General features: G+C 41.0%; 2 protein-coding genes across 8 annotated transcripts; one reads left to right on the top strand and one right to left on the bottom strand.

The window, feature by feature from the left end:
- Positions 1–19: 19 nt before the first annotated feature.
- zfhx2 (zinc finger homeobox 2) lies at positions 20–12,100 on the bottom strand. Of its 4 annotated transcripts, none has more exons than XM_079661489.1 (6): positions 11,395–11,551; positions 9,744–9,902; positions 9,334–9,395; positions 8,376–8,436; positions 3,922–8,021; positions 20–3,082 (listed from the first exon to the last, which is right to left on the bottom strand). In XM_079661489.1, exons 5-6 carry the CDS (start codon positions 7,921–7,923, stop codon positions 2,687–2,689), a joined length of 4,398 nt encoding a protein of 1,465 aa, XP_079517615.1. In that variant the 5' UTR covers positions 7,924–8,021; positions 8,376–8,436; positions 9,334–9,395; positions 9,744–9,902; positions 11,395–11,551; the 3' UTR covers positions 20–2,686. The 4 variants fall into 4 exon arrangements, with proteins under 4 accessions (XP_079517615.1, XP_079517616.1, XP_079517614.1 ...); XM_079661490.1 differs by having other exon boundaries at positions 11,352–11,534; XM_079661488.1 differs by lacking the exons at positions 9,334–9,395; positions 11,395–11,551 and adding an exon at positions 11,958–12,100.
- thtpa (thiamine triphosphatase) lies at positions 10,015–15,010 on the top strand. Of its 4 annotated transcripts, none has more exons than XM_079661492.1 (4): positions 10,015–10,793; positions 13,934–14,003; positions 14,276–14,773; positions 14,883–15,010. In XM_079661492.1, the coding sequence occupies exons 2-4, from the start codon at positions 13,934–13,936 to the stop codon at positions 14,981–14,983; spliced, it is 669 nt and encodes a 222-aa protein (XP_079517618.1). In that variant the 5' UTR covers positions 10,015–10,793; the 3' UTR covers positions 14,984–15,010. The 4 variants fall into 4 exon arrangements, with proteins under 4 accessions (XP_079517618.1, XP_079517620.1, XP_079517619.1 ...); XM_079661494.1 differs by having other exon boundaries at positions 10,776–10,793; positions 14,279–14,773; XM_079661493.1 differs by lacking the exon at positions 10,015–10,793 and adding an exon at positions 12,214–12,765 and having other exon boundaries at positions 14,279–14,773.
- Positions 15,011–17,481: the final 2,471 nt, after the last annotated feature.

Here is a 17,481-nt window from a genome sequence, read left to right as displayed (position 1 = left end):
TGCAGTCAGACAGATACACTTGTTGTTCAACTGATTTTATTTCTTTTTCTGTATATCAAAGAAAGCATAATGGAGACCAAACACAAAAAAGGCAGGTACAAGTGAGGAGGAGAAAAAATAAGCTTAATCAAAAATCTAACACCACTGCCACTATTATTGTTCAATATTAGAGGAATACCATATTGTTTTTGAGCAAAAAGGTGGCATTAAAACCATTATGGATCAATAATAATCAAAAAACAGTGATGGGTAGTAATGAAAAATCGTATAAGTAGTAGTACAGTTATAACAATAGTGATAATCAAAGTGACAATGAAACATAAGAGAGTAAAAAGCAGATCTCCATAAAAACCTATCTAGTTTGGACAGTGCAACACCGTGTCTGTGTGTGTGCGTTTGTGAAATCCCAGTCTTGAAGCTAAAGCACTCCAGTCCGGTTGCTTGACACACAAGATACAGTTTCAAACAGGAGTACAAATTATTACTCATGAAAGGACATTGTTACCATCCTGGTTTCAAAAACCACACCAAGTGACTTTAATGTCGTGTAAATGGCTGTGTTCATCTGAAATGTCTGTAGCTTGTGCAAAAATTGTGGACTAGTGCAAGTGTCAAGCTGTGGGATGTCCTTTACAGTTTGCATTTACAAACACCTCTCCTGCTCTCTGTCGACCTCAAGATTGCTTTTTGGTTTTTGAATGACAGAAAGCGAAGGAAGGATTACTTTGGAATATCAGTTCATTTTTTAATATATTTCTTTACAAAAGTTCATGTTTTAATTTTGCATTTTGTTAAAACTATCAATAGTAACATTAATATACAACTTAAATTGAAGGAAAACATCTTTAGTATGTTATGTGTCCTTCAACACAGCACCATAGCTCTCAGTCAACATGTTTAATGTTTCCCAATTTGCTTTCAAGATTTGAGTATCCGTTAGTCCCTTAAGGATACTAGTAATACCCAACTTTCTCCCTTGTTATGGTTTCCAAATATAAGAACTCATGTCACAGAATTACATGACCAGAATTAATAACTCTTTGTATCAAAACAGAACAGAACAAAACACGTGGGGAACAAAGTATGGGAAACAGCCCATTCCAAGCCCTGTTATATCATATTTCTAGAGGCTTGGCTTTTGACCTAAATAAAACAAATCTGTTACATCAGTTTTTAATTGCTTCTATTGGCATTTGTATAAATATTGAAGTAAATAAAATGAGTACTTAAATTTCATGTCTTATGCACAGTATTCATGGCAAAGAAAACCGTAAATTAATTAAATTGGTCTGACCCTCCAGGCCAGGTGAGGAGGAAATCAATTCACTACTATTATACGAAGATCACCTGGGCTTAAATTCTTATACCTGGGGTTGTTTCTTCTTAAGGCTGTCAAATTTCTAAAACGCACCCACAGTTGGTGAAAACATTTATTTTACCCAACAAGTTTGAAGAGCTGCATTTCAAAATGAGCTATATACGATTGGGAGGGAAAGGGAAATCCACAGGATCAAAGAAATGTGTTGCAAAAACAAGATAGTTGGTAGTTATGTAATTATAGTCCTTGGCCAAGAGTGCTGAAAACTTTAGAGGCGGAATTTTCTATGTTCTAGGTACAGAATGGCATTGAGATGTTTTCCCCCCCCCCAATAATATAAAAGCCTTTTGGAACAGAGCTCTTCATGTACCAGGTCTGCTTCTTGTACAATATTATAGTCACACCTAAAGAAGGTTTTATTAGACTAGCAAAAATCCATTTATCTCACGTGATTTATATTAAGGCATCCAACATGCATTTATGTATCTTTCCATAAAAAGACACTTGCATTAGAATGCTTAAAAACATTTGAAACTAGGTAAAATGTGTCAAAAGTGCGATATGCCGAGACTTTCCTCAGCCTCTCCTTTTGCCCTGTCTATTTGGATTGTCATGAAAACTGCTAACATGTAAATGGGGACAATTCAAAAGCCCTATTCTCTCTAAAGTACCTATTTTTTTTTATCCCAATGAATGGACACAACACTCTTCAGATCACACTTCTGTAGCAAATAAAAAAAAAGGTGACAGTCAATACCACTTCTTGCTCTCCCAATGGTTCAGTCCAGTCATATTATATCCAAGCATTATTTGCCCAAGATGTGAACGTAGGCATGAGAAAAACAATTCCACAGGAGAAAACTGGGAGTTATTTATGCAAGTTTTTCACGTTATTATCCCAAAAAGTTTCCGGGCCTATCGTCAAATGGCCACTTGCAAACAGGAAACACTTTTGCATCCGTCTTTAGGTTAGCAAAGTTCAAGCATGGCAAAGTTGAGTGCCTTTACAAATCATAGGAAGGTAATTGAATTAGGGTAATATATAACCACAGGAGTAGGACCAAACATGTTTGGATAAAGTGAGTGAGGATTGAGATGAGTTCATCACTTGTAAGACAGCATCTGAGTGAGTGTGAAGCAGCATGGAAAGAGTTTGCTGTTGTATTTGATTCCAGGTGAAGTCTTTAGATTAACGGAGTTCGAGTCGGTGAAGGTTGAGCAAGGGATAGAGGGTGCTGGGGGAGCTAGTTTTTCAAAAACTAAAAGAATATTAGCTCTTGAGGATTAGTGCTCAAATTTTATTAAAATCTGAGGAGCCCAAATGGATCCAAGAATAGTCAGTGTGCAGACCAATCCTGATCTGAGTCTTTAACTGTTGCTGGTGGCCGTGGGTGGGGGCGAATCGATAACCATCTCCCCTCCCGAGCTGGTTAGCGGAGTGGACTGAGGGACCTGCGAGCCGGTGCCGTTCTTGTTGACCAGCGTCGTCGGCTGGCCAAAGTTAGTGGTTCTCAGGGTTGCAAGATGACGTGGGGAGAAGACGTGTGCCCTCGCCGCTGCCCGGGATTCAAAGGAGATGCTGCAGGCGTCACATCGGCCTGTGAGGGTCTCCTTCGGCCCTGGCTGACCCGCCACTGGGGAAGCTGGAGATTCAGTAACGGTCAGCTGAACTGGTTTCGGAAGAATGGGACGATTGGCTTTGAGAGCGTTGTACTGCAGGTAGCTTCCCGAGCTCATGTCTACTTTTCCACCTGACAGAGGAGACTGGGAATGGAAAAGGAAACAAGAATACGTTTAATGTCACATATTTTTAAATTCAAATTGGGGCTTGAAGCAACCTGCTGACATTGAAGCCCTCTATCATTTCTACACACAGAATTCTGAAATGTTACCTTTTAGAAATGACTTGTTTTCATAACGTGACATGTGTGTTTCCAATTGTTTGACAACTTCAAACTAAGCAAAATTTGTATAAAAATTAATTTAAAAAAAGTCAGTTTTGGTAAGAGTATTACTAAACTAGATTACCAACACTGAGTGACAGCAGTAGAGTACTTCAGGCTTATAAACATTTTGCTTTCAGATGAAAAAACCCACAAAAAACACTTGAAACGAGCAGTGCCGGGTCCTTGAAATTAAATTCTCAATATGAATATTTAACCTACAGAGATGTACATCATAATATGGGAAATGTATGTCACATCTGCTCCACATCACAAAGCTTTAAATGTGTAGGGCAAACACTTTAATTATTTTTAATAAAAAATCTACTTGAAATCTCTCATTTATTATAAGTTTGTAAAACAATAACAGTGAAAGCACCACAATATGCCCTTCCCCTGCACTGTTGCAACCTCCAGCAAGGTTATGTTGAATCGTTGTTTACTCTGCTGTACCACGTATTGCTCATTTGGGGTCATTCAAGTTTTTTCTAAGACTTACTGAAAGTCAATATCTGATAATAGATATTGCCCAGCTTTAGAATAAAAAAGGTGCACAGCAGCAATGGGATAGCAGTGACCTACATTACCCTATAAACAATGATATTGTACCAAAGAACTTGAAAAATACTGTACAGATACTACGTCTCCTTGCCCACTTACCATTTTCTCTTGCTGCAACCTCCAGCGCTTCTCCTTGGCTCTTGTGTTTTGAAACCAGATCTGCACCACCTTGAGCGGCAGGTTGAGCTCGGTGCCGATGGCCTCACACTCCATCGCATTAGGGTGGGCGCAGGTCTCGTAACAGGACTGCAGTATGGACAGCTGTAGGCAGGACAGGTGTGTGCGTGGCCTTCGGCTGGAGTGAAATTTGCTTTCTGTTGGACTTGATATAGCTACGACCGGGGTGGAGGGGCTGGCCACTTTGGCAGAGATGGGGGTATTGGGGCTAACTGGTGCAATGCTGGGGGTGGGAGGAGGGGGAATGGTACGAGGAGACGAGTGTTTCGGAAGAGCCAGCTGTTCTCGTGATAAAGTGTTGATCTTAATGGGAACCTTGGGGGTCCAGTAGCTGAGCCCGTTCTGTTTTTGTGGCACCACTGTCATGGCGGGGGGCCTGTTGTTGATGAGGGCGGTGGGCAGCTTGGGCACCATGCGGTTAGTGGTTCCTGGCCCAGAACCCATCTCAATGTCATTGTCCCTCTCATCGTCAGTCTTTTCTTCTTCACTCTCGTCTTCTAGCTTTCTTTTCTGGGCCGGTCTTGGTGCAATGGGGATTGGATCCTTGGGTGGGGATAAAAGGACAGGCGTGATCATTTTGGGTACAACTTTGACCATGGGGACGTTGCTGGTGGTTTCGAGCTTGGTCTTTGGCACTGCAGAAGCACTGCTGCTCACAGGAGAGACTGTGGTAGAGGAAACTAAGGAAACTTCCCTAGGCTTGATAGGAACTGGGCATATTTTTTTCCCCATAACAGGGTTGGCCAGCTCCTTTACTGGCTCTCTCTCCGTCTTAATGAGGGTGCGCACAATAGGAGTAGTTGTGATGCACCCAGTATTATTTGGAGCAGGTTTGTTGGAGAAAATGGGTTTGGAAAGAGGCCAGGTAAACTTGATTAGAGGTTTTCCAACCGCTGCCAGCGTCCCATCACTGATGAATCGGACCTCGCCCTTTCGTTCCCTGGCCCTCATGTTCTGGAACCAAATCTGGACCACCTTCTTTGGAAGATGGACCCATTCTGAAATCTGTTCAAACTCATGTTTCCCAGGATTCGGGTCTTTGAAATAGCAGCCATACAGAATGTCAAGTTGTTCAGCTTGAATGATGGTTCTTGAACGCCTCATATCCCGATACCTTTTGCCTTTGGACTTCCTCTGCTGCTGATCTTGCTCCCTCTCCTTTTCTCGCTCTCTTTCCAATAGTGTGGCATTCATTTTCTCTGCTGCTCTCATGTAGATACTAGACTTTGACATGTTGTTATAGTTTATCAGACTCATGCCGTTGGAGGACATGGAATTAATAGGTTCAGGTTTCACCTGGACTACTACCAGACCTTTGGAGGTTGGCCTCAAGCCAAGGCCATCCAGCAGTTGTCCCTTTTGTGCTGCAATTTTATCAGCCAGAGATGATGAGGAAGAAGCAGATTTTGAGTTATTTTTTCCCATGCTGAGATCCAGGGCAGACTCACAGTCACCACCATTAGACAGGTAGTGGGAAGTTTGGCTGTGTGATGAGAGGGAAGGCGAGAGAAGGGAGCTGGAGAAGCGTGTAATTGTCGGTGGGTTAGGGAAGAGGGGTAACTTGCACCCATCAAGCAGTGTAGGAGTAAGAGAGAGGACATAGGGGCTGAGGAACTGAGTAGAAAAAGGAGCAAGGGACAGGGGAAGTGAGTGGAGGGCACTGGTTGGAATTTCAGCGTGGGACTGTGAACCTGGAGGATCCCCTTGGGCCTCCAACTCGAGATCAACATCAGAGTCCTGTCTCTCCTTCTTCACCTCCACCTGATCAAACTCCCCCTTCAGTTTTTTTCTTTTTGCCCTTGGACCCCCTTCATTCTCCTCATTTTCATACTCATCCTCTGCATCAGATAGAAACACGGTTGTAGAGCGCAAAACCTTTCCTCCAACCCCCACTTCGGACTCTCCGTCTTTAGCAGGGCTCTCAGGGCCCCCCCTTAAAGATCCATTCTGACTTTCCTCATCAGACACAATGATGGAGGTGTACACCTCATTTTCTGAGTCCGAAGTGAGACAGGAATCCCCCCGACCTCTCCTTCCCAAATTCCTCTGTCTGCGTTTCCCTCCTGTTCTAGACAAATCCATTGCGTGGCTACCTGATGGTTCAATATCATCTTCTGCTATTACCAGTGAGCTCTCCTCGTCATCATAGTCATTGTCTGAACTTTGGGAATGCCTTGTAAATCCTGCCAAGCGTTGCAGGTGTTGTAAGCCTGTGGCCCTCTGCCTTTGTTTTAGATGTCTGGCTTGGCTCAACCACCTACGTACGTCTTCCTCAGAAAGCCCTACTTCTCTGCCCAGCGCCTCACAGTCCTCACGGGGAGGACTTGCAGCATCAGCCTCACTGCGCGACTCAAAAAACGCCCAGAGAACCTCCGACTGGAACTCTGACAGCATTGGAAGGTCTGCATAAATGAATCGCATTTCATTACGATGGCCTCGAGTTCGGTTCTTCGTTAAGGCAATTGTGTTTGGGCTGGATTTTGGGGTGCCGAGAGAGCCACAAGGGCTAGTGCCAGATTGTGATTTTTGAGGGGTAGAATCAGGGCTAAGTGTAAGATTTAAATTTAAAGGACTTGAGCTTGAGTTGCTGGCCACAGATGCAGAAGGCGAGAGATTCTTATTGCGGAGGCTCTTGTCTGTGCCCACTGGGGAGAGATTCAGGCTAGCCTCTCTATCACCTTCCAGGTCCAACTGATTAGTCGAGCTGTCTCCATCTGTTGTGCTATCTCTATGTGCCTTTCCATTGTCTTCCTTATTCTCAAACTTCCCTTTGACTTCTATATTGGGACACTGTGCAGATTTGTTACTGTCCTCCGTAGTCAGGCTATTGCTGTCCTTGATGTGATCCGAGCCATTCTCTTCAACTGTCAAATCACTGTCCAGCTCTTTTTGTTCTTTCTCACACTTTATAGTCTGTTTTTGCTCTTCCAGGCAGGGCTGCATGTTTGTTTGAACTCCTGCAGAGGGCCACAGGTTTTGTAAGCTGTTAAGTCTTTGGGTTAAGAGAGCCTGCTGTGCTGTGCTCAGACCTACAAATGGCAGACACTGGGTTAGGAGCTGGCCTTGCTGGTTCTCTTGGTGCTGCTGGGTTTGGGCTTGGAGCCCATTCAAGATCAAGGGCAGGACCATTTGAGGCTGAGGCACGAGCTGAGGCACGGCGGCACCAGGAACAGCACCAGCTGCAAACAGGGAGGGGAGGAGAGAGTGTGGGAGGTTGTTGGGGCTAGATGTGAGAAGGGTGAGAAAGGCTGAGACTGCCTGAGCTGAGGCCACGGGGGACGTGAGGAGGGAGGGAGCTACTTGAGACGTTTGAATCTGCTCTCCCTCTTTTGTAGTAGTCACCATTAAGGTCCCAGGAGCAGCACAGTTGGTGGTGGTAACTAACTGACTGGTTCCACTTCCAGATGTGGTCACTTCAGTGTTTAAAACACCGGTGGTGGTTCCTCCCAAACTAGCAGTGGCAAGTGCGCTTTTTGCATTTCTGCTACGGGTCTGGTGCAAGACAGATTTCATATGGCTCTCAAGGGTGATGGCATGATTGTAAGAGACGTGACATGTAGCACACTGGTAGGGTTTGTATAATACATATGGCCGAGAAAGGAAAGGAAACGAGGAAGCTGGGGGATCGAGGTCCCCACCTTGTTTTGCAGGGCCTTTTGTCATCCTCTGAATGTGGGATGCAGAGTTGTAATGAACTTTCAAGGCAGTTTTGCCGGGAAAAGTTTCCTGGCAGGCATTGCATTTGAATGACTGGGTGTTATTTTCAGCTTGCACACCATTTTTAACTGAATTGTCCCTAGTGTCTGGGATTTCTGTGTTTTCAGTTGTATTTTGCCGTTTGGCTCCTGGGAGTTGATTTCCCTCCTCTTCTGGCACTGACTCAGCGTCGCCTCCCTCCGGTTCCGTTATTCTCTCTTCCTCCATCTCTTTGTCTCCAGGCGTCTGGGTGGCGTCTGAACTCTCACTAGATTGGCAGGGATCTGCGCTGACTTCAGCGTGCTTCAGTTGGGAAGATTCAGCACCTGGTGAAAATAAAAACACATGTTTCATTTGTATGTTCTACTAAGCTGAGGTCGAACAGAACAAACACAAATACAGGACAGAATAAAAGTTATCCGGCTCATCAACCTTTTAACCCACATTATCTGCAAGTTTTCATTGTCAATGCTTGTCCTTGGTTTTTATTTATATACTTTTGAATTGTCACAACCCAATTAAAGAGCCACACATATCTATATTATAGAGTAATTAGGGTTTAGCTGGATAAAAAAAGGTTGGTAATTACAGTGTTATTATAAGAACATAAAGAAAACCATGCATGTGTGTTACTACAGTGCTCAATGATGCCATGATTTCAAAGTATTTGTCACACTCACCTGAAGACTTAAGATCACTTTTGTTTCCTTCTCCTCTACTGGAACCCTGTTTTATAACAGCCTGTTGGAAGAAAATGAAAGGGAGTGTCAGCAAAATTCTCATAGCAAACCTAACTGACGGTTCCTTTCAGATGAGCTAAATGCTGTGTGGCTTTTGAGCAGCACAACATTTGGGCGGGACTCATTGATGTGCGGTTATATTACACATAGCAAGCTTGGCAACTCTTTAATTTACAAATTACCCTAAAGGCATAAATTAAGGTCTTTGATCATTTCATCCACCAATGACATTCCTTCTATTTCTTTGAATTTAACGTGCTAAATTGTCCTCCACCCATGCAAACAGTGTATTAATTGTGGTGATGATTTGATCTCTACTCAATCAATAATTTTAACACTCATTTAAACAATGAAACAATCTAAATAACTTGGCCTGTCAATCTGCATAAATAAGTGATGAACAGAAACAACCCAGTCCCCATTCACACTAATTAATAGAGAAGTAATGATTAGGTAACTAATCGGTAGTCGATGGACAGAAGATTCTTTAGCAACTATATGGATAATCCATTAATACTTAAATTACATTTACATTATAGTTTAGGATTGACAAATCATTTAAAAGACATCATCTTTGACTTTGAATAACTGAGGGACATTTTTCACTATTTCTGACAAGATTATTAATTGAAAAAAATATATATAATTGACAGACGATGCAGAAAAACTTTAAGTGTATTTTTGTTCCTGATTGTGTGAAAAAAATCCAAAAAGTAAATATAAAATTGTTGGCTGAGGAAAGTTTAATTAAAAATGTAAAAGACCAGCTTCAACAAAACACTAAGATGTGAATATTAATGAGCACTAAACTATGTAAATACATATGGTAACATCCTAGGATAAACATTTGTGTTAAATAAAAAGGTCAAATGCATAGCCTTTATGTAACCAATCTTACTTGTGTCTCTCAAACCAGGGGACAAATAAGGTTATCCGTATGTCTGAGGGATCGTTTTGTATCTAACATAAAATATACAACATAGGGAGGACAAAGTAACAGAAACAAATTATCATACAGTACATCAGCAGTGAGTACTTATTTGGTAAAGCTCATATGTTTTATAAAAGTTATTTTAAAAGTCGTTGACAATCTGTGACCCCTGTTCGTCTTTGCTAATGCAATTTTCCTTATCACATCATTTCTATTTACTGCAGAGCTACAGCATTGCAATGCATGTGATATTTGGTCCAACCCCTGTATATCAGTCGGCAACAAGTGGGCTCATTAAACACTATGCATATATTTTATGTACAACCCAAAGCAATTAGGTTTTACACTTTGAGACTAGGGTGCCCGGGCATACTTACAATGTCCAGCAGATTGTCGACACAAGATGGAAGTACGCTGTGTTGCTCAGTGAGATGTAGAGACAGGCAGGATCTGTTGGGTTGCCCTTTTTGGCACAGGGGGCACAGCCACTCAGCCACTCCATTGCTTTCAGTGCTAAATGTCTCTCCAGACTCCGCCTGACAAGAAAGGAAGTACATGGAAGATGTTAAGGAATGCTACACTTTCTGGGTCTGTTCTTATTATTCATCACAATTGCAGAATAAAAAGTAAATTAAGTAATTTCAACAACATCAGAAAAAGAGTAGCACCCCCAAAAGATAAAAGCAAACCATTGTGATAAATATATATAATGTAACAAGCGTTTTAACTATTGGAACCAACAATCTGAGGCAATTTAACATAGCCTTCAATAGGTATGCTGTGTCCCTTTTACCAGTAAAACTATTCCTAGATCAGTATTTCATAATTAAAAAAGGTCTCTGACATTAACTTTGTTGTTTAGGGAGGTTCCCAACACTTAGTCTTCAATGACCGTGTCAAATTACACAATAATGCAATTGTTTACATTACATCTTTGGCATGTAAATTAGTACCCACCTAATGCTTTCAGAAGGGTTTACATTGCACCTTTGAGAATTCTAAATACTAGACTGTTTAATAAGGCTTTGAAATCAATCTCACATTCAGCAAACTAATGTATCACATTTACAGGACATTTGGAGTAACGCTCAATCCAGATCATAACATGCACTGCTTGACAACTAAGAGTACACAGTCTGTGGAAACACTTATTTCCCCACAGTTTTGAACAAGTAACGTGGCCAATATATTAAATATGATCTGAAGCTCGACGTGCGTAATCAAATAACTGTTACTCCCTCCCACTCAGTTATAAGGAAGTCAAAATAGACCACTGGTCTGAATTTCACCACGCAGCTTTGATGTATTTTTCTGCAAGCTTTCGTGATCCAAGATGCAACCAAGACAGCAATCCTCGCCCATGAGGAGAAATACCAACACAGCTACAAAGCTCACTTCCTCGTCATGCCAATTAGCAAGCTAGCAGGGTAATATGAGCAGATAATGTTTAGAAAAGTCTATATCTGCGGTTTATATCGTGTCTAAAAGCTCCTGAAGTCGAGTTTCAGATTTGAAAGCCAAGATATAATAACCAGTTTGACATATCTCTGCTGATAGTTGGCCAATTAATGAGCAGTCTAATTAGCTATGCCGAACAGCGATGAATCAATTAGCTAGCAAGCTAACGTGAGGTTTAGAAGCCCCCCTGTAACGTCGCATTACAGTCGTGTTTGTACAAATGCTGGTTAGCTGTTAGTTTACTGAAAATAACACCGCAGTGATAGCCAGACACTTCTCAGAAACTGCAAAACACAGTACAGTCGCATGCACAATGTCGCTCTCGTTTGAGCCCAGACGGTCATTACATTAATAAACAGCTAAACAGCTAATAACAGTCGTGTCACTTTGCTAGCTAGCCTGTTAGCAGAGATAATTAACCGCTCCTCAAACTGTCTCCAACTGGCTGCTCTCCGCAAACTCTGCCTGGTCCAGGTGGGAACTGCAGCTCCGATACACCGAGTTCACCCAGGATACAAAATACTCACACTAGCGCTGATCAAAAACCTCGGCCTCGAGTTATTTCCTTACCCCTCTGATTGTGGGCTGACAGTCGGGTATGTAGTGTTACTCCGCCCGCCGCCTGCTGCTCAACAGCGCAAATTGAGGCCTAGTCGGACTAAAGCCATTTAATTAATGAACGTGGGCTCCGTTTACAGATGTGTTAGAAAACACTCGCTCCCCCTCCTCCCTCGCCGCCCAGCAGACCCCCTTTTGACGCGTCCTAGCGCTCAAATTCATACCTTAAATACTTACGGTGCAACACATGGCCATTTAAACTATCATTTTAACAGATTCGAGCCGTAATTGGCGAACGAATTAAACGCTGAAAAGCTACTTGAAGCGGAGTACGTGCGCAGCGGTCGCCTCGACGATGGGGGTGGTGTAGGGAGGCGAAGAGAGAGACGGGAGGTAGAAAAAAGTTTGGATTTAATGTTGGATTCTATATGGGATCGGATTAGTATGGGGCACGATCCGTCGTTTGCTCGATCCTCTATCAGTCGCAGGCCACTCTCCCCGTTCAAATCAGCACAATTAACCGATCGCGAAAGACGTTTAATTAAGTTCAGAGCAATTAGCTAATGCGTTTTTACCTGCATGGTCGCCGCTCCAGCACGCACACACACACACGCTTCCTCCGTGGCTCCTCAGAACTGAAAAGTTTTCTTGCCTGCCCTCCCTCTCTCTCTCTCTCTCTCTCCCTCCCTCTCTCTCGCTCTCCTGTTCTCCCCCTCCCTTCATTCGCCCTATCCCTCTCTCCTTCCCCTCTTCCCTATAGTAAACAGACCACAGCTCCCCCCAAGGCTGATTGCTGACATTCAGAAGGGGACAGCTATCAAATCCCTTATGTAACCCCGCAGATAATAGAGAGTATTAATGAATCCTGGATTCATAATTGAGCAATAAAGAGAAGGCATGAAAAAATGCATTATAATTTTTTTCCCAAAAAGTGTGTCGATTCCTAGATTACACTGAATCTTCCCTCTTTTTTATATTAAAAGGTGAATAAAAAATGAGTCCCCATTCTGCCAAATTGGATTGTCACAGAGAGTGTGACGAGTTAATTAAAGCTGAATAATGGAGGTGTGACTGCAGAGCCCCTACGCAGCACTATGAGAGCGGTTTATCACTTGTTTTCAATTCAATGAAATGATAGGTGTGGCGCACATAAACAGTCGAGTATGTGGAATAAATATTTATGAAGCAGAGGGGATTAAAACTGCACCATCTGTATGCCCCTGCGTTACCGGGACAGGAAGTGATGTTCCTGAATACCCTGAAAGGTGTCTCCAATTACGCCTGTGCAAAATAAACTGCGCTGACGTGTTTGTGCTGCTGATTGATTGTCTCGCTGGCTTTTTGGTGCCGAATTATATGCACATTAGGACTTGACTTGTGAAGGTGTGTGAATGTAATGTTTTCTACTTTGATGGTGGTATTTGCTGCTCTCTAGTTCAATTTGGTGATTTTACTTGATCTACTTATGCAGCAGCTTCGAGCTTGTGCATGATGACAGGTGTGGCTGCTTGAGCTCTGCTGCGACATTACTAAATAGCACAGTTGTTACAACAATAACAGTTTAGTTTGGAGCATTTACAGACAGTTTGCAGTAGAGCTTTAAAATGAAATTATACTTAACGTAATGTATTTTGCTAAACGCAAAAGCAACCAAGGTTATGTTACAGAAGGAGTGTATAACATTGTTGTTGTGTTTATTGCTCGCAGTGGTGTTACGAAACTATAAATTTACTCAAGTACTGTACTTGAGTACAATTTTGAGATACTTCTATTTTACTTGAATATTCAAAAAATACTCACGTAAATATCCATGTTATGCTACGTTGTACTTCTATTCCACTACATGTAAGAGGTAAATTGTGTACTTTTACTCCACTTATTTAATTACTTTGCAGATTTTGATTAATGATGTGAAATATAATCAACTCTTAAATCAGGCTTTAGTTACACCTGGAGTAAATTCACAAGCTACCCTGCAGTATACAAAGTCATTAAAACTAACTGCAACTTTACCAGCTTTGATAACACTTTAATGATCAATCATTATAAAACATATTATATATATTATTGTGGAATGGGTCAATCTGCACAATGAGTACTTTTACTTTAAGTACTATAAATATATTTTGATGCTAATACTTTTGTACTCTTACTCAAGTAACATTTTGAATGCAGGACTTTTACTTGTATCAGAGTATTCCTACACTCTGGTACTTCTAATTTTACTCAAGTACAAGATCTGAGTACTTTTTCCATCTCTGATTAGTCGTGCATACCTTTGTTAAAATCATGTTACACTAACAAGTTAAATGGAATAACATTTTGAATTATTTAGATTGTTTAATTTCTGGGAGTTTATTCGTATTGATACATTTAATTTTTTATTTTGTATGTATAAAGCACATTTCTCATTATATATAATCTTATAATTCTCATATAAAAAACTTACACCTGCCTCTAAGTATTCTTACCATACAGATGATTATCATATCTTCAGTTGTATTTGTGACCATACAGTATTGTTGGTGTTGATCTTGTTCTGTTATTTCAGATGAGTGTTGAAGTGGAGAGAAAATTTGTGTGCAATGCCGACACTCTGAAAACCCTGGAGGAGATCGGGGGTATGTGTTTAATTTGTCTACTACAACATTACTCATGTGTAAATTATGAACTGAGGCATTTACATGATGCTTTGATCCACATCCATTTTTAAATCTTCACTGAAGGAATTTAATGATACTAATTGCTGTGGATTGCACTGTAACTGCAGTGACACTGGCCATCTGTCTCTTGCTAATAATGACGTTTAAATAATCAGAATCAGCCTCGTTAGTTTTTTATATTTAGTTATACTTTTTTTCAATAATCATTTCTCTTCCTCTTTTCTATTCAGCAGTGTGTCTTGGTCAACGTCAATTTTGTGACCAGTACTTTGACACCCCAAAGTTTGACCTTACTTTGAAAGACATGTGGCTGCGTAAACGTAAAGGGTGCTGGGAGCTGAAGTGCCCAACAACAGCGGACAAGGCAGAAGAGACGTCTGGAGAACAATCTAGACCAGCAGCAATGTGTTCCCGCTACAAGGAGATAACAAATCTGCCTGAAATTCAACTGAGAGTTAAAGAGGTCATAAAAGACGTTTGTGAGGACAGTGAGACGGAGACGAGCCCCTCGCAAGAGGAGGAGTCTTGGATGAGCAGAAATAATCTTGTGTGCTTTGCAGAGTTTACAACAGTGAGGAAGTCGTTTACTTTAGAGGAAGAAGGGGTGCAGGTAGATCTTGATGAAGCTGACTTTGGCTTCCATGTGGGGGAGATAGAGGTCCTACTTCCAGAGGGAGGAGATATGCAGTCGGCCCTGAACAAGATTCAGAGAACGGCTGGAAAGCTGGGTGAGCTCAAACCTGTCAAACTGCCCAATCCTTAAGTCATTCAGAGTCATTATATACCTGCAATATGACATATGTTGCTAATCTCTAAATATGTTCTTTCTTTTTACAGGTCTGACTGGAGATAAGCGTGTTGAAGGAAAAATGCATGCTTACCTTAGGAGAAATCACCCAGAACACTTTGCAAGACTACTGAGTGAACATATTTTGTAGGACATATCTGTAACACAAATGGTTAAATTGTTTTTAAGATGTACATAGTCATATCTGTATAACTGAGCCTTTTACATTTTATCTATGAATTGTCCAGACTTAGTATATGCAATTACTGTAAAGACCTCAATCCCCCATCCTGCATTAGGAATTTTAGAAAACAATAGGCCCTTGAAATGTACACTTGCAGGTTGCTTAATGGTTGTGTCCTACACGCAACAGTTATATTTTTGTCTGGCTGTAATATGGAGAGTGTGAGAGGAAGTGTGAATACTGCAAATAAATGTGGGGTGCAATACTGTTCACTGCCTTTAACAATGATTGTTTTGTACTGTGTTGTATTAAATAACAGATGTTCAGACATTTATGACACTCCCTGAAGAAGGTGATAGGGCAGAAATGGCAATTTTTTATGCTGACTTCAGCAGCTGGATTATTCTTGTCTATAGAGAGATGATTGAGAGGTGGAAATATATCTTCCCCTGGTCTTACATCATCAAACCTCCTGTGTGATTCATTTTTCTGCAGCTCCACTCGGCACTAGATTCTATAAATATGTAACATTTATGTTGATGTTTCTATAATTTGCATTATAATCAATCAATTGGCCTATATTTGAGCTTTACATTTTAAAAGAACATTTGACTTGTGTATTAAATCATAGCGTGTTTTTTCATTATGATGTGATACGTTAAAGTAGCCACTACAAGAGCAAAAGGCTGCATGCTCATTTGAAGCAAAATAGATCTCATTGTAATTAGTATGCAGACGCTTCAGGATTCTACTGCTGTGTTTTCATCTAGGACTTCATTCAAATCCGCACAATCCTCCATATCTGCAGTACTGCAACAACAACACTGATTCCTCCATAAGAGAGAGAGAGACAAAAGATGGGTTACCACTGTCAAGCATTGATCGTCGTCTTCAATTTCAGGCTGTGACCAATCAGTCGGAGGTGAGAGCTTGAAATCAGCCCTCCGCTGGATTGCTCTGTTGATGATGTCTCTACTGTACCAACACCTGGTTTTGGGACCTTTCTCTGGACACCTGTGACGCACACACAATAACAAATTGTAAACAATGAATGGTAATGTGATACATAGGCAACTTCACTCCGAGAGCAATCATCACTCATTTGAGAGGAACACACCAACGCTTCTCCTGTGTATCAGTCTGCATTCGGACAGCTGGAGGCCAACTTCATGCACAAACATTGACTTACCATGCACATCTGACTTTCTTTTCAAACTTAATGCAGCTGCATCCTTCATACAAGATAACACAAAACAATATTCTACTTTACATTTTGCATGAAACACAGTAATTACAAGTGTCGCATAAAGCATGAATGAATATTGATCATATGTTCAACCTTTTGAGACCGCCTTAAGGTCATCTTTAAGCCTATTTTTACATGTTCAACCCACCTTTATATCAGCTTTGTTTTTGGCACAACAGACTGCACAGACACAGAATCTCTTACTTTGATAGCAATACAGTGCTGCATTAATGTAGAACTTTTTTACTGGATGAATTATTTACAAATAATTAACATATGGAAACAATCGTAACTAAAATGAGCATCTCTGCTTCAGCTGAGGGGTTTTGGCAAATAATGACTTGAGGCACCTGATTCTTGTTTGCACCCCAGAACAGCACAGTCTTACATATTAGGGGAGATTTCTAATAACAGGCCACATCACCAAATATCCACCGTGAACTGCTTTAACCTAAATACCCCTAAAAATGTCTACACATTGACCCTTGTGTGAATATACACATTACATATTGAACCATGATTGGATTCACATTCTGTGAGATACCTGCAGATTTACATCCCAAACTATTACTAATGCAGCAAATTGCTTCTCAATTGAACAGCTTGTTGCGACATTGAATGTTTTTGTTTGACTATTTATATATGCAGGTCGTGACATGACATGACATTTCAGTTTTTCAATTATTCTTTAGTTGAACAAACAACAAGACAGTGAATCTGTGGCTTGGGACCAGGTGATCCAGCCTGGCTATAGTATAAGGCAAATGTCAAACATGTATGGATTATGAGATTATGAACACATGCCTTAAACAACAAATGTGCTGCAAATTCAAGATTGCCTCAAAATTGTGACATCTTTTAATGTGTTCAGGAATTTTGACTATATCCTTTATTTCTTATTTATTTTTTAAGTGATCCATAAAGAGCACAAAAAGACATCTACCAAAATCAACTCATCTTTGAAATGCTCAGAGGCATATTTTAACATTTGAACATGTTATTATGCTAAAGCTGTAAATCCTAAAATCTTATTTTTGTTTCTGGTTTCTGCCTTACACTTTATAGTTTACTCTGTATATTTGTTTTAATTGTTAGTTTTGTGAAGCAGTTTTCAAACCTCAACACTGCTTTGTTTTGAACTATGCAAAGTGTCCCATTGATTTTCAGTTAACTTGTTATCAGTACATCTGGCAGGAGCGACAGCGCGGCTGATCACGTG

The sequence above is a fragment of the Notothenia rossii genome, assembly GCF_949606895.1.
Source record: "Notothenia rossii genome assembly, chromosome: 12".
NCBI lineage: Eukaryota > Metazoa > Chordata > Actinopteri > Perciformes > Nototheniidae > Notothenia > Notothenia rossii.
Note: the sequence above shows the minus strand (reverse complement) of the source record. Positions and strands in the feature narration are given on the sequence as shown.